Source organism: Hyaena hyaena, unplaced genomic scaffold (genome assembly GCF_003009895.1).
Source record: "Hyaena hyaena isolate Hyena2069 unplaced genomic scaffold, ASM300989v1 scaffold_109, whole genome shotgun sequence".
NCBI classification, from domain to species: Eukaryota; Metazoa; Chordata; class Mammalia; order Carnivora; family Hyaenidae; genus Hyaena; species Hyaena hyaena.
Window position 1 is genome coordinate 2,552,589 of NW_024080740.1, and position 22,598 is coordinate 2,575,186.

Genomic DNA, 22,598 nt, shown 5'->3' on the forward strand with positions numbered 1-22,598 from the left:
CAAAGTCATTTGTGAAACACAGTTTGAAGACTGATAATTCTTATCAGTGCAAGTACTTGCATATTTATATTTATCTTTTGGTTAGAGAAAAATAATTACCAGGAGCTGAGGCAGGACCGGACAGCAGTTTCTGTGAATCTTGTTAGAGGTCAACCCTCAATATGTCCCAATGGTATTTACTACAATGTCTATTATTCGTTAGCTGTTGATGATATGCCAACAAAGAGATTCCTTTTCAGTTCAAAGTGCCTCCACACCACAGCAAGACAACTCACCACCCACACATATACTGAACTTTGGTCTTCTCAACTCTCATTTCAAATTTACATAACTAGTAGAACACTCCTAAGAGTCCCTGTTATTTCCAAAGACTATTTTGAGAATCAAATGGGACAATACATGTAAAAGCATCATGCTAACTGAAAAGCAATATACAAACGTAAAGGGATTATAAAAATAATGATCAAAGAGAACGGAGATGTCAGTGAAGTTTCGGTAGAATACTGAGATCATAGTTTTTGGGTGAATAAAACAGTTGGTCATTTAAAGATTCCAGAATATCTGATGATTATGACAGTAAATTTCTTTAAACAACAACAACAACAACAACAAAAGGGACTGTATGGATAAGAGAGAAAACCCAATGAGAGATGTTGGTCAGCCTTCAATTTTCATCCTAAAGTCTAAATGAAAAACAATTCTGTATCATTAAATCTACTTATTTACTATTAAAAAATGGGGCAGAGAGGGGACAATAACTGAAACTGAGACATCGTCCTTGCAGAGGCAGGCTGGCATCCTGTGAGAAGCACTTTGTATTCCTGGGTCAGGGACAAGTGCAGAGTTTCCCAACAAGTCTGGTAAGAATCACCTGGGACAGCTGCTCGAATACAGACTCATGGGCACCGAGACTTCCTGAATTAGAGTGTGGGAGAGAGGAAGGGAGGAGTCTGCCTGGAATCTATATTTTAACACGTGTCTGAGCTGACACTTAGAGTTTTTAATAATATCTACACTTATTTATATTATCCTGGATGTAAAGACGAGGTTTCTGGAGAATAAGTTACTATTTACTTACAGAAACTTATTGCACTGGTTCTCCATGCCCTAATTTTTTCTTTCTAGTTGGACAATGAAAACCAGTCGTCATCCTATACTTGGTCTACACTGTAGGTAAGGAATCTAAAAAATGCCAATCTGGGTGATTATATAGGAGAGGGACAGTAGTGCTGCTCTGACCTTCCCTCTGGCAGAGGGAGAGAAATCTTATCTCCTTAATGTAAACAAATTCAACTAGGGAAGGATCTTGGGTTCTTACCCTTCAGAAAGTAATATATTGCCTTAGGTGGGGAGATAAGACCGAACAACCCTGGGAATGTCTCCATCAGGCTGGGTCTCATCCCTCTCCCCATCCTGCTCCCTGAAAATTTACTTCTGGTGAGGTAAATCTCTGCAGTTCTCACTATCTATCTAGTCATAATTTAGTTTCTAAGACTCTACTATGAAGCTCCGGTCCCAGAGTCCAGTAAAAATGCTCAGAAACCTCTAACGGTGCAGTCCCACATTCTTATAACTGCACATGCTTGAGATAAACAGGACCTAAGGATTATCTCCCTCTTTGGTTACCAACTTCTGAATCAATTAATCAAGGTAACATGGGAAGTTTTTTTTTTTTTAAGAGTTCCTTCCATAATTCAAAAGGCACAGTAGGCATTAAATATATGGATATTGTTTCAAAGTTTATAAATAGGCTATAATTAATGACAGCATGACCATCTGGTCCTACTCCCAGTCAATTGCCTTTGCAACATTGCTTTTGGGACAACCGCTACCTTCGCCATTTTTCTTTTTAATAGGTGGGAAATAAGAATATTACTGCCTACCTGCTCTCTTTCTAATGCCTTATTTGAAAAGGACTTACAGTTCAAATTCTGACCATGCAACATTTTAAACAAAATCCCAAGACCACATCTAATTAAACTTTTTCATAAAAGTCTCACTGCTGGGAAAATATTCAAGACTAGTAATCACATGATGACTTGCACATGCAGCACTGAACACAGGTCCAGAGGCCAGAGTGAGTGTGATGAACGCCATCATGGATGCTCAGCTTCGGGTGACATTCAGAGGCTTTCTTCTCCAGCTTTCTATGCAAGATGATAGAAGGAATGGAGGAACAGTCACGCAGAAAGCAAAGCCTACTGCTAAGGAAACAACCACTGTCCTCACAGTTGCAAACCACCAGGTCCTGGCATCCTTTGAAGAGGATTTTCCAGGTCTCCAGGAGGACTGGCTATGCCCCTCATTCCTTTGTGTAGCCTTGACTCTAAAACCCCATGAACTGATGTAATCTCTGTGTTTCCTAGTATCCTGAATGGTTAACATGCTTCTGTTTGCTTGGAACTAGAGTATATTCACTTAAAAAAGCAAACTCCCCATTACTTTATAATTACTGATCTATCAGCTTACCAGATGTGCTTTCTAAAACAAATACTAATTTCCCACTGGACAATTTGAATTCATGGGCCTACCAAACAAAGGAGCAGAGAGGTTTGGAAACAGTCATGCCATTATTGACTACTCAGAGTCTGTTTCACTTTGTGGAGAAATCTGTTAAGAATAACAAAAAATTCTTCCTTCCCTTCCTTCTCCTTCGTTCCCTTTCTTCCCTCCCTCCCTCCCTCCACTGACTTTTTTGACACTGAGAGCTGGTTATGGTCTAGGGTGCATAAGCTTCATATAGATGCTTACTGATCCCCTTGAAAAATCAAGATTGGTAGAAATGAATGTTTACTGGATCTGAAAATAGTTTTCAGAGGGTCAAAACAGGTAGATGTTCTGTATTTCATCTTCTTTTTTAACTTGTACACTAATGTCTCACTATCATTTTTGGTAAAAATGCAATTACACGGATGTAACCCTGATTGTTTTATTTTTAGTAACTGAGAAAAAGAATGGCTTCAAATTAAATCTCTGTAATATTAAATTGCCACAGGGGTGTGTGTGCAGTGCATGTGAGGTGGGGGAAGAAATTGTTTCCTGGCACTTAAAGGCTTTCCAGTTCACAACTCTACAGAGCAGCTAACTCTACTACATACATCTTGAAATCAGTTCATCCTGGGGTCAGCACCCCAAAGTTAAGTTACCCAGGTAAACATTCCGTAGTAATTTTTTTTTTTTTGGTTTGTCTTAACATTAAATACAAGGTGTGTGAAGTATTCAGTATAGAATTGAATGTCATCAAGATAAATGAGGAGTTCAGGAACTGGCAGAACATATAAAATATATGCAGAATATGGACTTTGAGCAAGTAGTTATGGAGGTTAATTAGAGAAAGTTAGGAGCAATCAGAGGAAGGGTTGCAGACTTCCACTTACTCAAATCAGGTCAAGCAATTCTGTAAAGTTCTAACAACCACCAAGGAGACTGAAGGTTTAAAGCCAGCTCCTTCTGAAGGGCACTTGGAGACCCTGATAGTTAATAGCTATGACAAGCAGGTGTTCATCTGCAGCTCAGGCCAACCATCTTGAACACAACCTGCTTCCAGACTCTAAGTTATGGTCTAAGCCTCTGATCCCTAACCAATAGCCTGTCTGAGATGGTCCCTGTAGTGTTTAACCTTAGCTTGTGATGGGGTTTCTGGACATGTTACCACAGAATATGGTAACTTGGCATAGCAAATATTTTAAGGTAAAGGAATCTGAGAAAAGGCAGATACTCTGACCTCCCCCACTGCCCCTGAAGAAGGTCATAAGACCTTACATGAGAGGTACCCTCCCTATACCTGGAGGAAAGGAACATTCTTTTCTCTGTAGATGGAGGGACACCAAGAGAAATCAGAATGAATGAATGAATAGGCCTTGCTAAGCTCCCCAACATTTACTATCTTTAGTTCATATCCTTTTGCCCAATCACATTTTTCCAAGACTTTCCACTCTTCAACAAACTTAGCATTAAAATGCTCAGGTTTAACCGCTTCAATGAGTCATTATTTCCTTATAAGGGTTGCTGCATCACACAAAACTTACATTAAATATATTTTTATGCTTTTCCCTTGTTAATCTGTCTTCTGTCAATCTCATTTACAGGACTCCAACTAGAGAATCCAAGAGGGTAGAAGCAAAAAGTATTTTTTTCCTCTTCTACATTCATATGAGATGGAGAAACTATTCCTTTAATGAGTTCTCCACATATTGGGAAGGTTTTTAAGAAACATTTTTTTAATGTTTATTTGTTTTTGAGAGAGAGAAAGAGAGAGTGCAAGCAAGCAAGGGAGGGGCAAAGACAGAGGGAGACACAGAATCCGAGGCAGGTTCCAGGTCCCAAGCTGTCAGCACAGAGCCAGACGCGGGGCTCGAACCCACAAACCGTGAGATCGTGACCTGAGTCAAAGTCAGACGCTTAACCAACTGAGCCACCCAGGCGCCCCGGGAAGGTTTAAAATGAAACATCAAGAGAATTATGTAAATAAAAATTTAATATTATCATAAGAAAAATGTTAGGTTTGGGGATAATAAATATATTGCTTAGGATTTAAGAAAATTTGTATTATTAGAAATCTGAGAGAGAAGTTTGTCTGCTGATTCTATCTTAATATGTTTAACTGGTTAGGATATAAAATAATCAAATTGCTAAGAGCAGTGGGTGTTAAAGTCACTATTTCATCATTTTAAGCTACTAGATTTTTGAGTTTTTTCAAGTGGAAAAGCACTGACGTATTAGGAATGTAAAAGTTTGTCAAGTTTCAAGCACTGGGAAGTACTTAAAAACAAAACTGAAAAGATAAAATTTATGAGTGCAGTTTTCTAAAACCAGGACAGACATTAATGGGGGGATCAGGTCCGTGCTACTGAGTCTAAGCTAACAGTATTCAGAGGTCTCCATAGAGATGACTGCTTTTATTTTTCATAAAATTTTACCAGATGTATAAATATAACAACAAGATTTGTAAGTTGAACTGGAACTCAAAAAAAGGTAAGTTTTACAAATTGGAGACTTTAATAAGTTACTTTTAATTTATAACTCAAATAATCTCCTTTTTAAAAAGAAAGCAACCTTTGGGCATGCAAAATATCAAGTGAAGGGGAGAATCCGCAGAAGTTATATTGTCAAAGTTAAGCACTCTGTAGGAGCTTGACAGAGTTTTCATCACCAATGTTCATGCTTTAAACATTTGCTTTAAAACTTGCCAGGTGGCTCAGTTGGTTATGTGTCCGATTTCGGCTCAGGTCATGATCTCATGGTTCACCAGTTTAAGCTCCACATTGGGTTCTGTGCTGACAGCTCAGAGCCTGGAGTCTGCTTTGGATTCTGTATCTCCCTCTCTCTCTCTGCCCCTCCCCCACTTGGTCTCTCTCCCTCTCTTTCTCTCTCTTTCTCTCAGAAATAATAAATGAACTTTAAAAATAAATTAAATAAAATTACTTAAAAAAAATCCCAACTTGCCAGGCTCAAATTATTTTGCCATTCTCTAATGGCCATTCTCCTCTGGCCATTTACAACAGCATTTTTGTTTCCTGTTCTTTAAAATAAATTTTTAAAAATGTTTATTTGGTATTAAGAGAAAGCAGGTATGCAAGTAGGGGAGGGGCAGAGAGAGAGGGAGAGAGGGAATCCTAACGAGGCCCTGCACTGACAGCCCCAGTGAGGGGCTCGGGCTCGTGAACTGTGAGGTCGTGAAATCGAGAGTTGGACACCAAGCCAGGCGGGCGCACCTTTAAAATCATTTTGTTTGAAAGAGAAGTGTTGGCTTCTCTGAGGGGTGTCTCTGTTAGGCAGAGGCGAGGTGCTACTCTCTTCAGGCACATTTGCTCATCCTACTCCTCAACTCTTCTGAGAGAGTGATTCTGCTCCAGCTCAGGAGCAGAGGCTGTGCCCTCGCTCAGCATCAGGGCAGAGCTGCCCTCCAGGTACATGTCACGATGATCTCAAACTCACTGTAATGTCTTGATTTACCTAAAGGTTCTTTGAGAGAAGTATCTATGAAGGGCTGTTTGAGCTACAATGCTCGGTCCACTCATTCTTCAAGATTATCACTGAAATTAACAATGGATGAACAGGAGGCCAGCAAAATGCATACAGAGAATACTTTGTTTTACATTCCTCTGATCAGAATTGTTTTTTTTTTTTAAATATTTTTTATTTATTTCTAGGAGAGAGAGAGAGAGAGAGAGACAGCGTGAGCAGGGGAGGGTCAGAGAGAGAGGGAGATACAGACTCTGAAATAGGCTCCAGGCTCTGAGCTGGCAGTCAGCACAGAGCCCGACGTGGGGCTCGAACCCACGAACCACGAGATTAAGACCTAAGCGAAAGTTGGACGCTTAACCGACTAAGCCACCCAGGCGCCCCTGATCAGAATTGTTTTAAATAGTAACAATGGTAATGATAACTGTTTACATTTATTAGGGACTTAAATGCGCTTAAATGTGACTCCCAATACTCCTGACGACCTGAAGAGGTACGAACATTTCCATCTTACCGACGACGAAATGGACACAGACAGGTTGCACAAGACGTTGTGCAGCTATGACAGAATCCAGACTCTTTACTCTGACATCATGCTCTTGGCTTTTACTGAAGGCCATTGTTATATTTACTATGAAGGTATTTTTGAAGATGTTACATTTTAAGTACCAACCTTACTTTTTGCTTTATCTTTTTTTTCCCCTATCCAATTTGCCTTTAAAATAAATCATATTATGGTATCTTTTGTACCTCTGTGTGTAAACAAGTTATATTTGGAACACAGAGGAATAGGTATAGATTTAAAAAAGAATAGACAAAAAGGAGCACACATATTGTGATGAGCCTTGAATAACGTATAGAATTGGGGTTGAATCATTACACTGTACCTAAAACTAATATGATACTATTGATTATACTTAAATTAAAAAAATAAAAAAGAATAAACAATCATGAAAACATGCTAATTTACAGACCAATGTAATGATGAGTTAGAACTCAAAGAGAGGATGTTTTACATAGAATCATTCAGATCAACATTATCCAACAAAAATATAATATGAATTACATATATAAATTAAACTTTTCTGGGAGTCACTTAAGAAAGAGGTAAAATTAATTTATATTTTATTTAAGCTAAAATATTCAAAATATTTTTATTTCAATATGTAATTGGTATAACATTTTTAATAAGATATTTCACATTCTTTTTTTTTTTCTGTACTCAGTCTTTGAAATCCTGCATGCACTTTCTCCTACAACACATTTCAGTATAGACTAGCTACATTTCTAGTGCTCAGTGGCCGCATCTGACTAGAAGCCACCATACTGGACAGCACAGACAGTGATGGGTGGGGAGTAGAGACCACAGGTTTTGAATCCACCTAATTATTTTTTTGGTGGGAAACGAAGGTCCAAGAAATTGCCAGAGCCTGGCAAAGTGAGGGTGAACACTTGGATTCTGGCCCCATGATTTTCCACAGTTCATACTTTTAAGGTGAATGCAAATTCGCTTCCGTAAAGGAGTTCCATCTCCCTTCTGGGTCGATCACCCACACGCCACCATCTAGCCTTGCTCTAAAATACACACGACTGCTCACAGGGCTTCCCATTCAGTAACTCAACTGGGAGTTTCTCACACAGGGCTCCAAAGCAGGCACTCCACTGACATCAGTGGCTACTTTCGCTAGAATTAGGACAGTATTTTATTTTACTCTTTGGTGTGAACAAGCTCTGACAACCACATGCTTCCCGCTTCTGTTATCTGCTCTACTGCCTATTTAAATCCGCGTTCACTGAGGACACATGGGAAAAGGATAGAACCAAGCCATATTTCTTGTAGGGCTTATTCATTATTATCATTTTTAACCTTATCTATTTGTTTCATGTTGCTCACGTATCTGAGTCACTATGTCTCCACAAGCAATACAATAAAATAAACTCTTAACTCTTGAAGAAGGAAAAAACTAAGACCAAGGGCGAACTTAGCACAGTCTTACCTCTTTAGAGTCTGACAGCCTCAGGCTACAACTCATTGCATGACCTCAGCAGATTTTTACAGCCTAATAATGAAAAGCCTAAGAGATAAGATTACTAACTCAATCCATGAATTATTCCCTCATTTTTCTGCGAATGCTACATGGAGGTGATGAGTTTATTCCCAGTCCTCCACAGCTGGAAGGGGACCCCGCAGCTCCTGGGCTGGTCAGCCACCTACCTGCAGGGACCCTGTGAAACCAACTCAATTGCATTAAGATCCTACAGGGCAGGAACTCCGCTTCCTGCCATATGTTTTAAAAGGTTCTGGGCCCATCATCAATCTCTATAGGAGAACACAGACTGTCATTAGATTTGATTAGCATTAACCAATTACTGCGACAGCTCAAAAAGTCATTTTTTGTGACACAGAAATAGTCCCTCTTCTTCCAGGATTGCATTTCTATGAATTCCTGTCAGCCCTGTCAAAACTTTACCATAATTACAGATAATTATACATTTATGATTCCAATTGAAAATGATTTTGTAGCATTGGTATGTATGTAAATACTTGTGACCACCGAAGCAGAAAGACTCCAGAGTTAGTATTTTAAAAACGCAGAGCTAGTTGGCTGCTGGTTCAAAAGCTGGCGTTAGCTGTAGCGATGGCCCACCCCTGACTCCTTGCGGTTTGCCTAGAGAAAGGTGAACACTCGCCAACAGAATAAAGATTTGTTTGCTTTTCACCTCGACCCTGTACAAGGGGGTGGGACCCTCTGGCCACTGTGATGAAATTGAGCCAAACCTTCTCTCCACTGCTGGATGCCTCACTTACACCCCTTTTAGGGCGGCGCCTCAAGGTGATAGCTAGGGACTGTCTCAGAAGTCCAGGGAGCAAAGGGACTGCAGTGTTACTGGAGAAGTGTCCCGGCTTGTCTCCCGTTGTGTATCTGGGCACCTCTCTCTCTCTCTCTCTCTCAAACAGCGTCATTATTTATTGTTTTTTTTTTTTTTTTATTGGGAGTATATATTTGATAGTTTTCTATTCTTAATTTTAAGGCACAGAGTATACTTTTCTATGCCTCACTCTGAAACAACACAAAGTTTAATTGCTTTTGCGTTGTATCATCGACTTATTTTTCCCGAGACCAGTGTCCTCAATGCAAACGGAGCTTTCTGTCCTTTCTCCAGCATACAACATTAAAAAACAAAACAAACAAAACACAACAACAGACTAACACAATTAACATAGGAATGATCTCTTCTCACGCCTCACCTACTGTCCTACAGTCCCAGGAAGAAGGTACAATTTCTCACCAAGTTGTTTGCCAGAAAAAAGAAAAAGAAGAAAAAGAAACAGCAGAGGACAACCTATAAAACGGATAAGTGGACCCTAAATGATTTTACGATTTTTTATTGTTAGCATTGTTTCTTCCTTAGTCTACGCTAATGAGATTATTCACCAAATTTCATAAAGAAATTTACACATCATTAGATGCATAAATAACTGGAGGAAAGACAGCTCGACAGGAAGCACAAGCCCTGTTGCATAGTTGTGGCCAAATCAATTAAGTGCTAGGACAGGGAAGTTCCTCATAAAGTCTGGTATTATTTATTGTCTGCCCTCCCCATCTTATTATAAGGATCAAATACAGTGATAAGTGTAAAACTGCTTTGTAACTTGCAAATAATAATTATAGACAATCGTTATCTTTATTATTAGCTTTAAATATCAATGTGCCAGGTACCATTTTAAATGCTTTGTATGAAAACTCACTTAATCCTTCCGCTACAGTCATTAGGTAGCTACTGTTATTTACTCTACTTCACACGAGGAAGTGGAGGCAAACGGGTTAAATAATTTGTCCAAGACGCTAGAGGCGATAGCTGGGAGAGTGCTGATCCAAACCCAGGCAGTCAAGCTCCATGCTTTATTAATAGTCTCCTGATACAAATCTGAACTTAAAATGATGTGATCTCAGAATACAACTGGGGACACTTGACAGCATGCGTTATAAAGCTTACTTCTCTACAGGGAAGTCTTTGCTGAACAAGCAGCAGAGTTGGTAGGGCCTGAAAAAAAGCAATTAAGCAGCTAAGTCCAGCAAGAGACGAGGGTCTTTCTTACATGCGTGTGGACAGAACAATCTTGAAAGACAACAAGGTTCTTAAATGTAAAATCATCCTTTTTCAGACTTAACAAAAAGAGGACTCGTGCTGTGGGTAGCCAGGCAAGCCCCCTGAAATGTGCCTGGCTGACATATCACATGGATATACTGATGCTGTAGTTGGATAAACATCTACTGAAACTGAACACATGACTGTAATTCTTCAGTTAAGCCAGTGGATATTCCCAAAGCCAGTGGAGGTTATAACTGGGGCAAGGCAAATATAAGCTGATTGTGCAATTTCCTTTTCGTCTCACTTCTAGGTAGATCGTCTCAGCTCACGGATACTGACCAGTGATTCTGGTGAACAGTGGGAGGGGGCCAGGAAGTGTAGATCACCCACCCGTACCTGCTACCTGGAGGAAACCTATTGGCTTCTTTTTCTTTTTCTTTCCATTTCTTGCCCTTGTTGGAATTCCTTCGCAAAGGTGCCCTATAACAACAGCACAAAGTCAGAAAGGGGATGCTGACATTTTTCTCTTTTAATCCTTCTTTCACAGAGGGTTCGTGTTTTACGTCATGAAATGCTTACCCCAGGTCCACAAACTTGCGCTTAATTTTTCCTCCTTGCACCACCAGTGAACTGGATGCCCTTAGTGATTTGGGATCTTTAGCACCATCTAGGATATACACAGATGTGAAAAAGACCAATAATAATTATTTTTTAAGGCTAGGAGTCCAAAGTCAGTGCATCTCTGAATCTAAAGAGTTTACTCCAATTCCAAAGTATAAAAGAAAATATTGTATGCCTTTTTTTTTTTTTTTTTTTTTAAGCCAGAGGAAACACAGCTACATTGAGAAACATTCAGTTAAGCCAGGAGAGGTCCTGTTGGACAAAGGCCCAACATTCATCACAAAGAGTTTTTGGATTCAAATAAATTGGAATGAACAAAGTAAGCAAGAATAAACACTATCAAGTAATTCTTTTTTAAAATTTATTTTGAGAGAGAGCACACAAGCAGAGGAGAGTCAGAGAGAGAGAATCCCAAGCAGGCCTCATGCTGTAAGCATGGAACCCAATGTGGGGCCTGAACTCATGAACCTCGAGATCATGACCTGAGTTGAAATCAAGTCGGATGCTTAACCAGCTGAGCCACCCAGGCACCCATAATTCTTTACATTCAAAGCAGGGACCAACATGACTTTCCTTTTGTTCCTTCTCTGGCTCCAACCCTGTTTCAAATGTCCAGGCTCTCAGGGAGCGTGGGTGGCTCAGTCGGTTAAGTGTCTAAGTCTTGATTTCAGCTCAGGTCATGATCTCACAGTTTGTGAGATAGAGCCGCACATTGGGCTCCATGCTGACAGAGCAGAGCCTGCTTGGGATTCTTTCTCTCCCTCTCCCTCTGTCTCTGTCTCTCCCCACCTCACGCACACGAGTGCACATGAGCCCCCCATCCTGCTCTCAAAATAAATAAATCAACCTTAAAAAGAAATAATGCCTGGGCCCTGTCCTTCGTGCCTTTTCTGCCTTTGGATTTGGTGCCTTCTGACAAGAACCCAGCCCACTTCCCTCATATCTCCCAAGTCCAGTACAGAAAGTCAGGCCTGAGAATCTGGGAGATTCAGGGAGAAAGTGAGAGGCAAAACTTTCCCTTCTGGTCTCTCCCTTGCTAATGGCCTATGGCCAGTCTGGAACTGAGGAGGGCAGAACATGGGGGAGACTTCTTAAGCTGGGGCTCAGCTATAAAACATTTGTATCTTTGAAAGGCTTCTCTTAGAAGACCGGTAGGAGCACAACTTGGCTGGCCTCCTGTGATGTGGAAGATGCCAAAATTTCCTCAGTGTTTGCTGTTGAATGATCTTTGCTTCTTTGAGTTATGCTGGCTCTCAAGGGCAGCAACTGCTGGGGGATGGGAATACTCAAAATGATGCCAAGTCCATCAGAGGAGATGGCGTTCAATGTCAAATGTAGGAGTTCAATTCCACAGGTGGCACGTGTTCCTCCTTGAACATGGTAGATAATTCGTAAGGCTCTAACGATTTAGCAAAGGATGTGGTTGAGTGTTAAGTTTCAGCATATCCAGTCATCTGAGATGATTAACAAGGGGCGTTTTAAATTTGATGCATATTGGTGTGTGAAACTACTCTTTCCTAATTATCTGTTGGTGTCTGTCTCTATCTTCGTAAAATTAAAAATATTCCAGCAATTTTCTGGTGTGGAGTGTAGAGAGAATGGTGCTCTTACAGAAGTGTTTAATTAATCTTGCTAATTAATTTTGCTTATAATTGTATTTCAGGAGAAATTTCTAAACACACACACACACACACACACACACACACACACAAAACACAAAGTGAGCACCATTCTTATTTAGAAGTCTATGTTCAAAGCTCTAAAGAAGTACAGGATGTTTACAAACTCTCTTTTTAAGATTTTTAGCAATGAGCTCTTCATATTTTTAGTTAATGATCCTCAGATTACAATAATTCCTTGGAATGTACTTAATGAAACAGAAGGGTCAGAGATATGTCCATATCAAAATCCATTGCTAGCCTCAAATATTTATTATGAATGTTTGCATCATTACCCTGGGTGATGGGATTGAATAGCCACAGATGTGAGATATACACATAAAGGAAATCCATGGACAAGGCACAAATGCCTTCTGAGGTGATTTTGCTAATGGACATAAAATTTTAAAAAAGGAGGATTTCGATTTTCTTAACAGAAGCCAAAGGGGGAAAAAGTGCCAGATTCCTTCAGATCAATCCTAAAGCAACTCTTAATGGCTAGGACTGTGCAGTGTTGAAAAGGAGACTGCCTAATTATTTTCTGAATTAGAGGTAGCAGGGAGATGTTTTAACGAGTGGTGAGAGGACCAGATGAGACAATGCACACGGAAACATTCTGTAACCTATTAGTGTCGCAGTTGTTTGGGCATCTTGGGACTAAAAGCCTGATTCTGCCCATTACAGAGCCTGCTGCCAGGCAACCTCACATCATTATCTCACACATTTGCCAAACTGTGTTCCAAGGAACACTTAAATGAAGGCTTTCACAAGGCTGAAGAGGCAAGATTAAGTAATAATGCACTTCCCTATTTTAAATCAATCAAATACATCTTTAATGCATATTAGGACTTCTAGTCTACATAGAAATCAACACTTGGTTGGTAGGATTGCAGGGAAAGAAAAAAAAAGTAACTTGTTTTTGATTATTTGATTATTTATTTAGCTTTATGCAAAATCTCCATTAGGCTTTTTGAAATCTCTCCAATACTACCTTCAAGGGCAATCAGAAGTCTGAGCGGGGTTGCGTGCTTTAAGCTTTGGCAACCTGGCCTTCACTCTTAAAGCCAGTGAATGATCTACTGGTGGCTACATGCTAAGTAAGGCCTTTCTCATCTTGTGCTGCATTCTCCTTCCTCTCACTGCAGTAAGATTCCTGACTACCTCTTCTTTCCCTCTGGGGACTCTCCAGTCTGCTCCCCTAGCCCAGCTTCTCTCCTGGGCCCACGACCTTCTTTATTTGAAATATGAGTTAATTTCTTCCCCCAATAATATTTCTGACTCATTTTCTGTTGATGACAGGACCATATTCTGAAGCTAGAAACCCTGTGATCAGCTCTGTCTTCCTCGTTTCCTTCCCCTGGGTCTGCGAAACTCCCACTCCAGGGCTTCTTACATGGCTCTCTCCTGCCGCTGTCTGCTGCTCCTCTTTAGAAGTTATCCCTCCCAGGGTCTCTTGACTCAACCTCCCCATACTTGATGTCTTTTTCTTTTTATCCCTCTGTTCAAACGTCTGTGGTTGCCTAGTAATATGGCGAGGTATCTACGGCATTTAAATTATACAGCTAATGACTTAACCTTCTTGTTCAATTTTGCTGCAGTCATCTACACTGCATAAGCAAACTGCTTCAGGCAGGCTGGGGCAGCCCCATTCCTTTCAAGCCATCTCCTGCGTGCCTGTCTCTGCTAATGCCACTTCCCTGCCTTATCTGCCCGGCTTGCCCATCCTTCCCCTCACCCCACCCAAATCCTTCAATGGTCACTCTCATTGTACGTTCTTGGTCAAGTCTTATTTACCAGCATCAGCTAGATGTAACCTCACCCCTCCTCTGACCAATGATAGAATTTACTATCCCTACTATAATGCCTAATGCATTATATCTATAATAAATGAATCCTGTAAAAATTTTGCAAAGCCAGATTCTACTTGCAAGAACATTAATTCAGCCAATATATTTTTTTAAGCTTATTTTATTTATTTTGGAGGGGTCAGATAGAGAGAATCCCAAGCAGGCTCTACGCTGTCAGTGTGGAGCCCCATGAACCACGAAATCATGACATGAGCCGAAAACAAGAGTTGGGTACCTAACCTACTGAGCCACCCAAGTGCCCCAATTCAGCAAATATTTTTGAAGATATCTTCTGTGTCAGGCAATGTGCTAATAGCCCTGTATAAACTTCAAGTAATAATCTCTAGAAATCACAAGCAAAACACTGATAGTGCTTAATATAATCTTTTTAACCTTAAACAAAAGCCCAATGCTATGAAAGTTTAGAGGCCAAAATGTTACTATTAGGCTACTCAGAGAATGAGCATGAAGAAAATATTTTCATGCCTTCTACTGTTATATAACTTCTTTTACAAATCTCTGGAAATAATCTTATACTTCTCTTGCTCTAAATGAAGTGGGGTTAGATGTTTATCATTTATCCAGTTACATGGGACTCTTTATACCCCATTTTCCATTGAGGTCCCTCAAAGATGACAACAAAATGATGATTTGTGAATGTGGTGTTGACACAAGTTAGAAAACACCCAACTTCAATTAGTTGTTCAATAATACCTGCACATTGTTAGCCTTGAGACTGTAGTGAAATATAGCTGTAACTTAATAATTTCCTTGTAGTAAATAAATTATTAGACCAAAAATAATGACATATTACTTTTAGAAAAATCTAGCCTAGTCTCTAGTGACAACCAGAGACTAAGATATTTTCAGAGTTTATCCGGCAACGATGAATAGAAGGAAAATAGAATAAATGCGTAGACCAGGGGTCAGTGTGCTTTTTCTGTAAAGGGCCAGATAGCAAATGTTTTAGGTTTGGGGCTATGCAGTCTCTGTTACAAATGCTCACCTCTGCTAACTGTAGCATCAGAGTAGACAATACCTAGCTAAATGAATATGGCCATGTTCCAGTAAGACTTTATAAAATCAGGTGAGGCCCAGATTTGGTTTGATAACCTGCACTGGTTATCTGGAGATGCATGCCTATTAATTTATTCAAGAAACTTATGAAGCATCAATTATACTGGGGACCAAGAACACAAAGAGGAAAGAGATGAATGAGAAAACCAGCTCATCCTTGACAACTAGATCATCACTTACCACACACACAGTGATAGAAGTGGAAGTTAACAGTGGGAAAATTTCTGTGGGATCAGAGAGAAGTGAATAATTCACTGTGCCTGGAAATGGGTAGGGTCTACTAAGAATCCATTAAAGGAGGTGTGATTTAATGTGGGTTTGGAGAAGAACACAATTTCCCAGGAGTAGGGAGTTAGGCAAGAATGTAGACATGAGGTCTTGCCGAACCTCATTCTAGCTCATCTTCTGATGAGCCAATGAGTTATAAGAACCTCACATGTAAACGCACACACACACACACACACACACACACACACACAGAGGGAAACTGGGTTAACCATACCTAACCTCTGTTGAGTCCAACTCTAGAGTAGTCTCATATTGCAAGGGACTCAAACATTTTACAGAATGTTATTCCTCAAATTGGGCTTTGAGGACAACGAAGGTAACACACACACACACACACAGAGGGAAACTGGGTTAACCATACCTAACCTCTGTTGAGTCCAACTCTAGAGTAGTCTCATATTGCAAGGGACTCAAACATTTTACAGAATGTTATTCCTCAAATTGGGCTTTGAGGACAACGAAGGTAGGTCCCACTCTGATAACCCACACTGCACCAGCCCCTGCAATGTCCTAATGTTTTAAGGATATTAAGGATACTTGGGAAGTGGGGAGGGAGAATCCTGGAGGGACACCAAAATGCTTAAGTTAATAGTGGTGCTTTGGTGAAACAGGCCATTCATCAGTCAGCCCAGTCTAATGAGCATATCCCGTATACATATCCAGTTAACTTCACTCTCATTTTATGCTCACTGAGCAACTTTCTGATTTATGAACCTACCAACCAGGGGAGAGAGAACAGAACATATGAATAATGTTGGTTATTATGTCAGCTGTACCTCCCAAAGTAAATCAGAAAATTAGTTTCTAGAAATCAGTGTTTTCTAAGCTAGAACAGCAAGAATCAGTCACTCTGACCTTGATTAAATCTGAATGTGTATTAAGTTTCTGGACTTAGAAACCTGAGGACCAGACCCTTGACTTTCAAGGTACCAACTGGTAATAGGCTGAGAGTCAGTGACTGATGGTCCCTTTGACATCTTTCCAGGTGTAACAGCCTGAGAGTGGAAGGCAGGAGAGAATAGGGCCTTCCCAGTCACTGATGGTAGTGATTGTGGGGTGTCAGAGACAGGATCTGTCACAACACAAACTAACAATAAGATCTGTTTCTGTATCTATATCTATATCTCTAGTCTGCAGACTCCTTGAGGGAAAAGATGGAATCTTGTTAATTATTGTATATCCAGCCTTTGGCACAATGCCTGACACAGAGTTGCTGCTAAATAGCTATTTGTTTGCAGATACACAAATGAATGGATTAATGTCAATGAACAAGGAAGGCTGGACATTTTTTATCAGGGGAACAAAAGAAGGTGAGGCACTGCTTTTATCTGCTTATAGTCTCTAACCGTGGTTATTGCACTAGCAACTGACTATAAAGTTACTACTTTATCAAAGTTCAATGAACTGCTTCTTCCCTGTTACTCCGAAGCACCATCAGCCCAGGAAGGCTGAAAAGGGGACAGCCCAAGTACTCGGCCTCTGGGAAAGAAGCTACCTGCCTCCCATCTTGTTTCCTGTTGACTACAGCTGAGAGCTTAATCCCAAAGAAGAGAGAGCAGCAGACAAGGGAGGCTTTCGGGAAAGGATGGAATTCTCACATTTTAATCCTCCATTACTGCTGGTGGAGTGCAGAGCACAATCTAAATCCATGTTCTACTCCTCCCATCTGAAAGGAAACATCTGCTGACTTCAAAGAATCATGACAAAGTAGAAGTAAAAGAGAGAAATAATCTAAATGATATTTAGCAATGTAAAAAAATTCGGGGGTCATATTTCATGTGTGAGTGATCCACACTTGCGGGCTATAATGTCACTTCTTGCAGATAGCTCGTTATGTGTGGTAAACAGTAGACCACAACGTATTGACCTATTGCTCCAAAATATACGTGTCTGCTGTTGTGTCTTCTTATGGACCAGTTAAAGTCTATGTGTATTTTTCTAAAGAGAATGATATTGCCACAAGTGTGCATCTATAGTAGTGCCATTATAATCCACAATTTAGGTTAACTAACGAGAGTTTTTGAAGTCTTCAATTCTTTCGAAAATAGGCCAAAATCGCCATGCAAGTCCTCCACCGCTTGAGAACTACCTCTGATGATGAATTAGCAGGATTGACATATTTTCTTTTGCCTCTATTGGTAATTTTTTTTTTTTTTACTTTCTAAGTACTCAATTTTTACCCCAAAACTTCTAGAAAAGCTGTGCTTAGGACTTCTAAGTCCTAATTCTAGCAATCAATAGGTTCAGGAAAGGAAACTAAGGGGAAAATATCATGAATAAACTCTGGTGCTTATTCTAGCAATCAATAGGCTCAGGAAAGGAAACGAAGGGGAAAATATCATGAATAAACTCTGGTGCTTACCAAGAGTTATAAACAGATTGAGCCTCCCAAATCAAATGCATTTCTATGTTCATGATCCATTTTTAGAAAGATTACAATTTTTGATTTGGTAGAGACAGATGAGTAGGCACTTTTCAAAAATGTGATGATGTACAATCACACCTGCAACGTATCCCACACCACTATTCACATTGGTAGGTGGAATTCTTTAAAAGTTTTGGCAATTCGATGGGTATTTAATTTAAACGAACATTTCTCTGGTCATCTTGTTCTATAAGCAATATGAATTTCCTCTTCAGCAAACTGTTTATTTCCTTTGCCTATTTTTGACTTTTAAAAAATTCTTTGAAGGTACCTGTGTATTAAAGTTTCTCAATTAACTTTGTATATGGTGTCTTTTATTATGCATATTCACTGCTCTAACCAAGAATATTACTCAGATAGTTGTAGAGTATAAAGAAAAGGCAATTTAAAAAAAAAACAACACCCATTTTATTTATCCCTGCCCCCTACTCTCACCACAGTTTATATTTATGAAGTTATGTCCTTCAATTCCTGAACACTCCCTGCCAAGAAACTGACTTTGTCATTCCCACTTATAACCTCAACATTTTGTTTGTATCTCTACGTAATTCACGAATACTTTTTAGGATTATATAAATAAAGTCATAGGTATTCTGTAATTCGGTTTATCATCTCAATGTCTTGTACCAGAGATTCATGATATGAATACACTACAATTCATTTAACTTTTCTTACTAGTGATTATCCCAGTACTTCCCAGTTTTCAGGTGTTCTCAGGTTTTATCATCACACAGTAGGACTGCTCTCAGTACTCTCGTACATGATTCTTAGTAGGTGAACATAGGCTATATAAACCCTGGCTGGGACATAGGGCATGACTAAGTAAATGCCGAATGGTTTCTAAAGAGCTTGCCTCAATTTACATTCCACCAGCACTATTTAGTCTCTGGTTATTCTACATATTTTCCAGTATTAGGTAACATCAGACTTTAATATTTATGGCAATCTGGCAAGTATAAAATGGTATCTCATCTGGCTTATCTGACACTTTCCTGATTACTAATACCACTGAACAACTTTGATACATATTTTGGGCTTTTGGTTTTCATTTTCTATGAAGTGCCTGTTCAAGACATTATATATTTTCTCCTGTGTTATTTGTCCTCCTTGGTGATTTATACAAGTTCTTTATATAATCTGGATAGTAATTCTATATTAGTTACACAGCCAGTAAATATCTTCTCCAATTTTGTGGGGTTCTTGGTTGTGTCTTTGAGAAACAGAAATTCCTAATTTTACTATCAACTGATGTTATTAACCTTTTCTTTTTGTTTACTTTTTCCTTTGTGTCTTATTTAAGAAATTTTCCCCTACCCTGAAGTCACAAAAATATTCCATACAGCCTTTTTAAAAGTTTTATAGTTGGGGGGCACCTGCATGGTTCAGTTGCCATGAGTCTGACTCCTGATGTCAGCTCAGGTCATGACCTCATGGTTCGTGGGTTCGAGCGCTGGCAGTGCAGACCCTCTTTGGGATTCTTTGTCTCCCTCTCTCTCTGCCCCTCCCTGCACTTTCTCTCTCACTCTCTCAAAAATAAATGAACATTAAAAAAAGTCTCCTTAATAGTTTTATAGTTTGCTTTATCCACTTATTTTCTACCTTAAATCTAGCTTGAATGTATTTTTTTTTTCAAGGTATGAGATGGGGAGGTCTAATATAATTTTTAAAAATATGGATAACCAGTTGTCTCAAAACAACTTGTTAAAAACTCCAATCTTTCTCCACTGATCGACCCTTCTTATGCAGTTGTCATAAAATAAGTTCACATATATATGAAATGTGTGTGTATATGTAATATGCTTCTATGCTCTTTATTCTTGAATCTGTTTGTAAACCTCTGTACAAATAATATGCAGAATTAATTCTGTGGCTTTTTAGTAATTTCAGGTATCAGGTAAGCCAGGATCTTCCACTTCATTCTTCTTCAAGAGTCTCAGGTACTCTGGCCTTTTTTCCTTTCTTATAAATTTAGGATCAGCTTATCAAGTTCCACAAAATAGTGTATCAAATCTTTAGATCAGGACAGGCAAAAATGACATAACTTTCTGTCATTCAATTTTTTTCAAAAGACAAAAAGTTCTTACAGTGAACGAATGTATATGCACCACCTATATCTTCCAATTTCCATTTACTACATATAGCTTCTAGTCATCTATTAATCCATTGATATTCAAATGCATTTCAAAGTAAGTTGCAGACACTTCAACCTTACATACATCAAGGTATTGATTTTATATATTTATTTTATATCTGACCACTTAATCTTCTAGATGAATATTCATATAATCTTTAAATAAAGATACTTTTGCTTTTTCTATTTCAACTTTTACTGATTTTTTGACAGTCCTATCTTCCTACAATTAAAAAATTCTCAAAATAGACTTGAAAATCGTGATGATAGTTTGCACTCCTGTCTTTGCCCAATTTTTGTGCAAATGATTTAAGATTCACTATTTAGTGATTGATCACTGGCAAGTAATCAATCATATTCAGATTTTTTTTCTAATTCCAGTTTTACTTTAACAAGTTTTTACTGAAAATGTCTGACAAATTATATAAAATTCTTCTCAACTTCTATTAATATTATAACACTTTATCTTTCCTTTGTTAATATGATGATTTACAGTTAGATTTCCTAATGTTTAAATATTCTTACATTTTCAGAATCAATGCTACCTGATTATGGAATATAATTAACTTGCACTCCTGCATTCAATTGACTAGCATCATATTTAAAATGAATCTACATGCTTATGATTTCTTTTTTCCACACAGTTTTTATCAGTTTTTAGGACTCTGACTATTTAAATAAATGAGAAACACCCTAATGGTAACAACTAGCATAAAATAGCGCCTATCTATTTTTTTACTAGGTTAAGCAGAATTCAGTTATATAACCACCTGGGTCTGGTGACTTTCTAAATGGAAACTTTTGTAAAAACACATTTCATATTTCTGTGACTATTAGTTTATCCAAGTTTTCTTAGACAGATTTGAGTAGACCAGTTTAGTAGGAAACTCCATGTCCTCTAGATTTTTCTTTAAAAAAATTTTTTTTTTCATGTTTATGCAGAGAGAGAGGGGGAAGCAGAATCCGAAACAGCTCCAGGCTCTGAACTGTCAGCACAGAACCCAACGTAGGGCTAGAACCCAGATCATCACCTGAGCTAAAGTCAGATGCCCAACCAACTGAGCCACCCAGTTGCCCCTCTCTAGATCTTTAAATGTACTGAGTTCACATACTATCTTTAAAAAATAATTTTTTAAGCTCTATATCTCCTTTCTTTTTTCTAATGTTATTTTGTTTGTCTTTAATTTTCTTAATGTGTTATTCCAGAGAGCTGTGCACCTTTAGCAGGAATAATTTACACTTTTACCATATTTTTGTGTGTGGGGGGGTTAATAACAGGGTTTTCCTTTCAATAAAAATTAAATACTACTTATATCTTTTACCTTCTCCTTTCTATATTCCGATTTTTGGTTGCTCTGTTCCTATTATTTTGAATATTTATTTTACTTATTTTCAGTTTTTATTTTTTTTTAAATGTTTTATTTATTTCTAGGAGAGAGAGAGAGAGAGAGAGACAGCGTGAGCAGGGGAGGGCCAGAGAGAGAGGGAGTCACAGACTGAAACAGGCTCCAGGCTCAGAGCTGGCAGTCAGCACAGAACCAGACGCGGGGCAAAAACCCAAGAAACGAGAGATCATGACCTAAGAGAAAGTCGGACGATTAACAGACTAAGCCACCCAGGCACCCCTTCAGTTTTTATTTTTAATAATAAAGGAATTTAAAGCTATAAATTTTTCTCTGAGTACAATGTACTCTAACTACCAATTCGACTTTTGAAAATGTGCTCTACAGAAATAAAAGTATCAGTATTCAAGAATATATGGATGCTCGTTATAACTTTTTTTTACAGTGGTAAGCAAAGAAGTAAATATACAAAAAGAAACCTTCTGAAATACAGCTTAAATGTCAATCAATATTAGAATGGTTGCCTCAGTTATATTATAGGTTCACTACAGAAAATTATCTTGTCGTGTAAATTTGTGTATGTTGCACTAGACGGATCTCAAAAATACTATTATGCGTAAAACAAAACTGCAGAGTTATGAGACTTGTACTATTCATTTTTGTAAACAAAAGCATACGAAACACAAACATACCAAAAAGTACTTTTGTTTTTGTATCTACATACATACACACACACACACACACACACACACACACACACACACACGTATACATAATATATACTTATGTGTATATCTGATGTGAAAGATAATATAACCAAATTTACTTGGCTACTGTAAAGAGACACATCAGACATGGCATGAAAAGAATGAACCTATTCTTTACACATCTCTGCCTCATTTAACTTGTTTAACAAGAATTCATTACTTCTATAAATTAAAACGACAAAAGTCTATTGACATGACTAGGAAATTTTGGTGTTAATTCCAGGAGCCTATTTTAAAATTTAATTGATTAATCTCTCTCCATGATGGCTTTCCTGTCACAATTTTTGCAATATAAATCATTACTGTGAATAGTTCTTCTGAATAAAAACCAATTAATGGCTTAACATCTATATTGCTTTCATCTTCATATATATATATGTAC

The 22,598-nt window shown here is 38.6% G+C and overlaps 1 protein-coding gene across 9 annotated transcripts in view; it reads right to left on the reverse strand.

Moving 5' to 3' along the window:
- PPP1R9A (protein phosphatase 1 regulatory subunit 9A) overlaps positions 1 to 22,598 on the reverse strand; it is a 321,771-nt gene that overhangs the window by 14,638 nt on the left and 284,535 nt on the right. For 6 of the 9 annotated variants that reach the window (XM_039236230.1, XM_039236233.1, XM_039236231.1 and 3 more), the window contains 2 exons: positions 10,639 to 10,726; positions 10,456 to 10,539 (listed from right to left, as the gene is read on the reverse strand). The exons of the other annotated variants lie outside the window; for them this stretch is intronic. In XM_039236230.1, the coding sequence (XP_039092161.1) occupies positions 10,456 to 10,539; positions 10,639 to 10,726 (172 nt within the window). The remainder of the gene's footprint in view (positions 1 to 10,455; positions 10,540 to 10,638; positions 10,727 to 22,598) is intronic. 9 annotated transcript variants of the gene reach the window in all.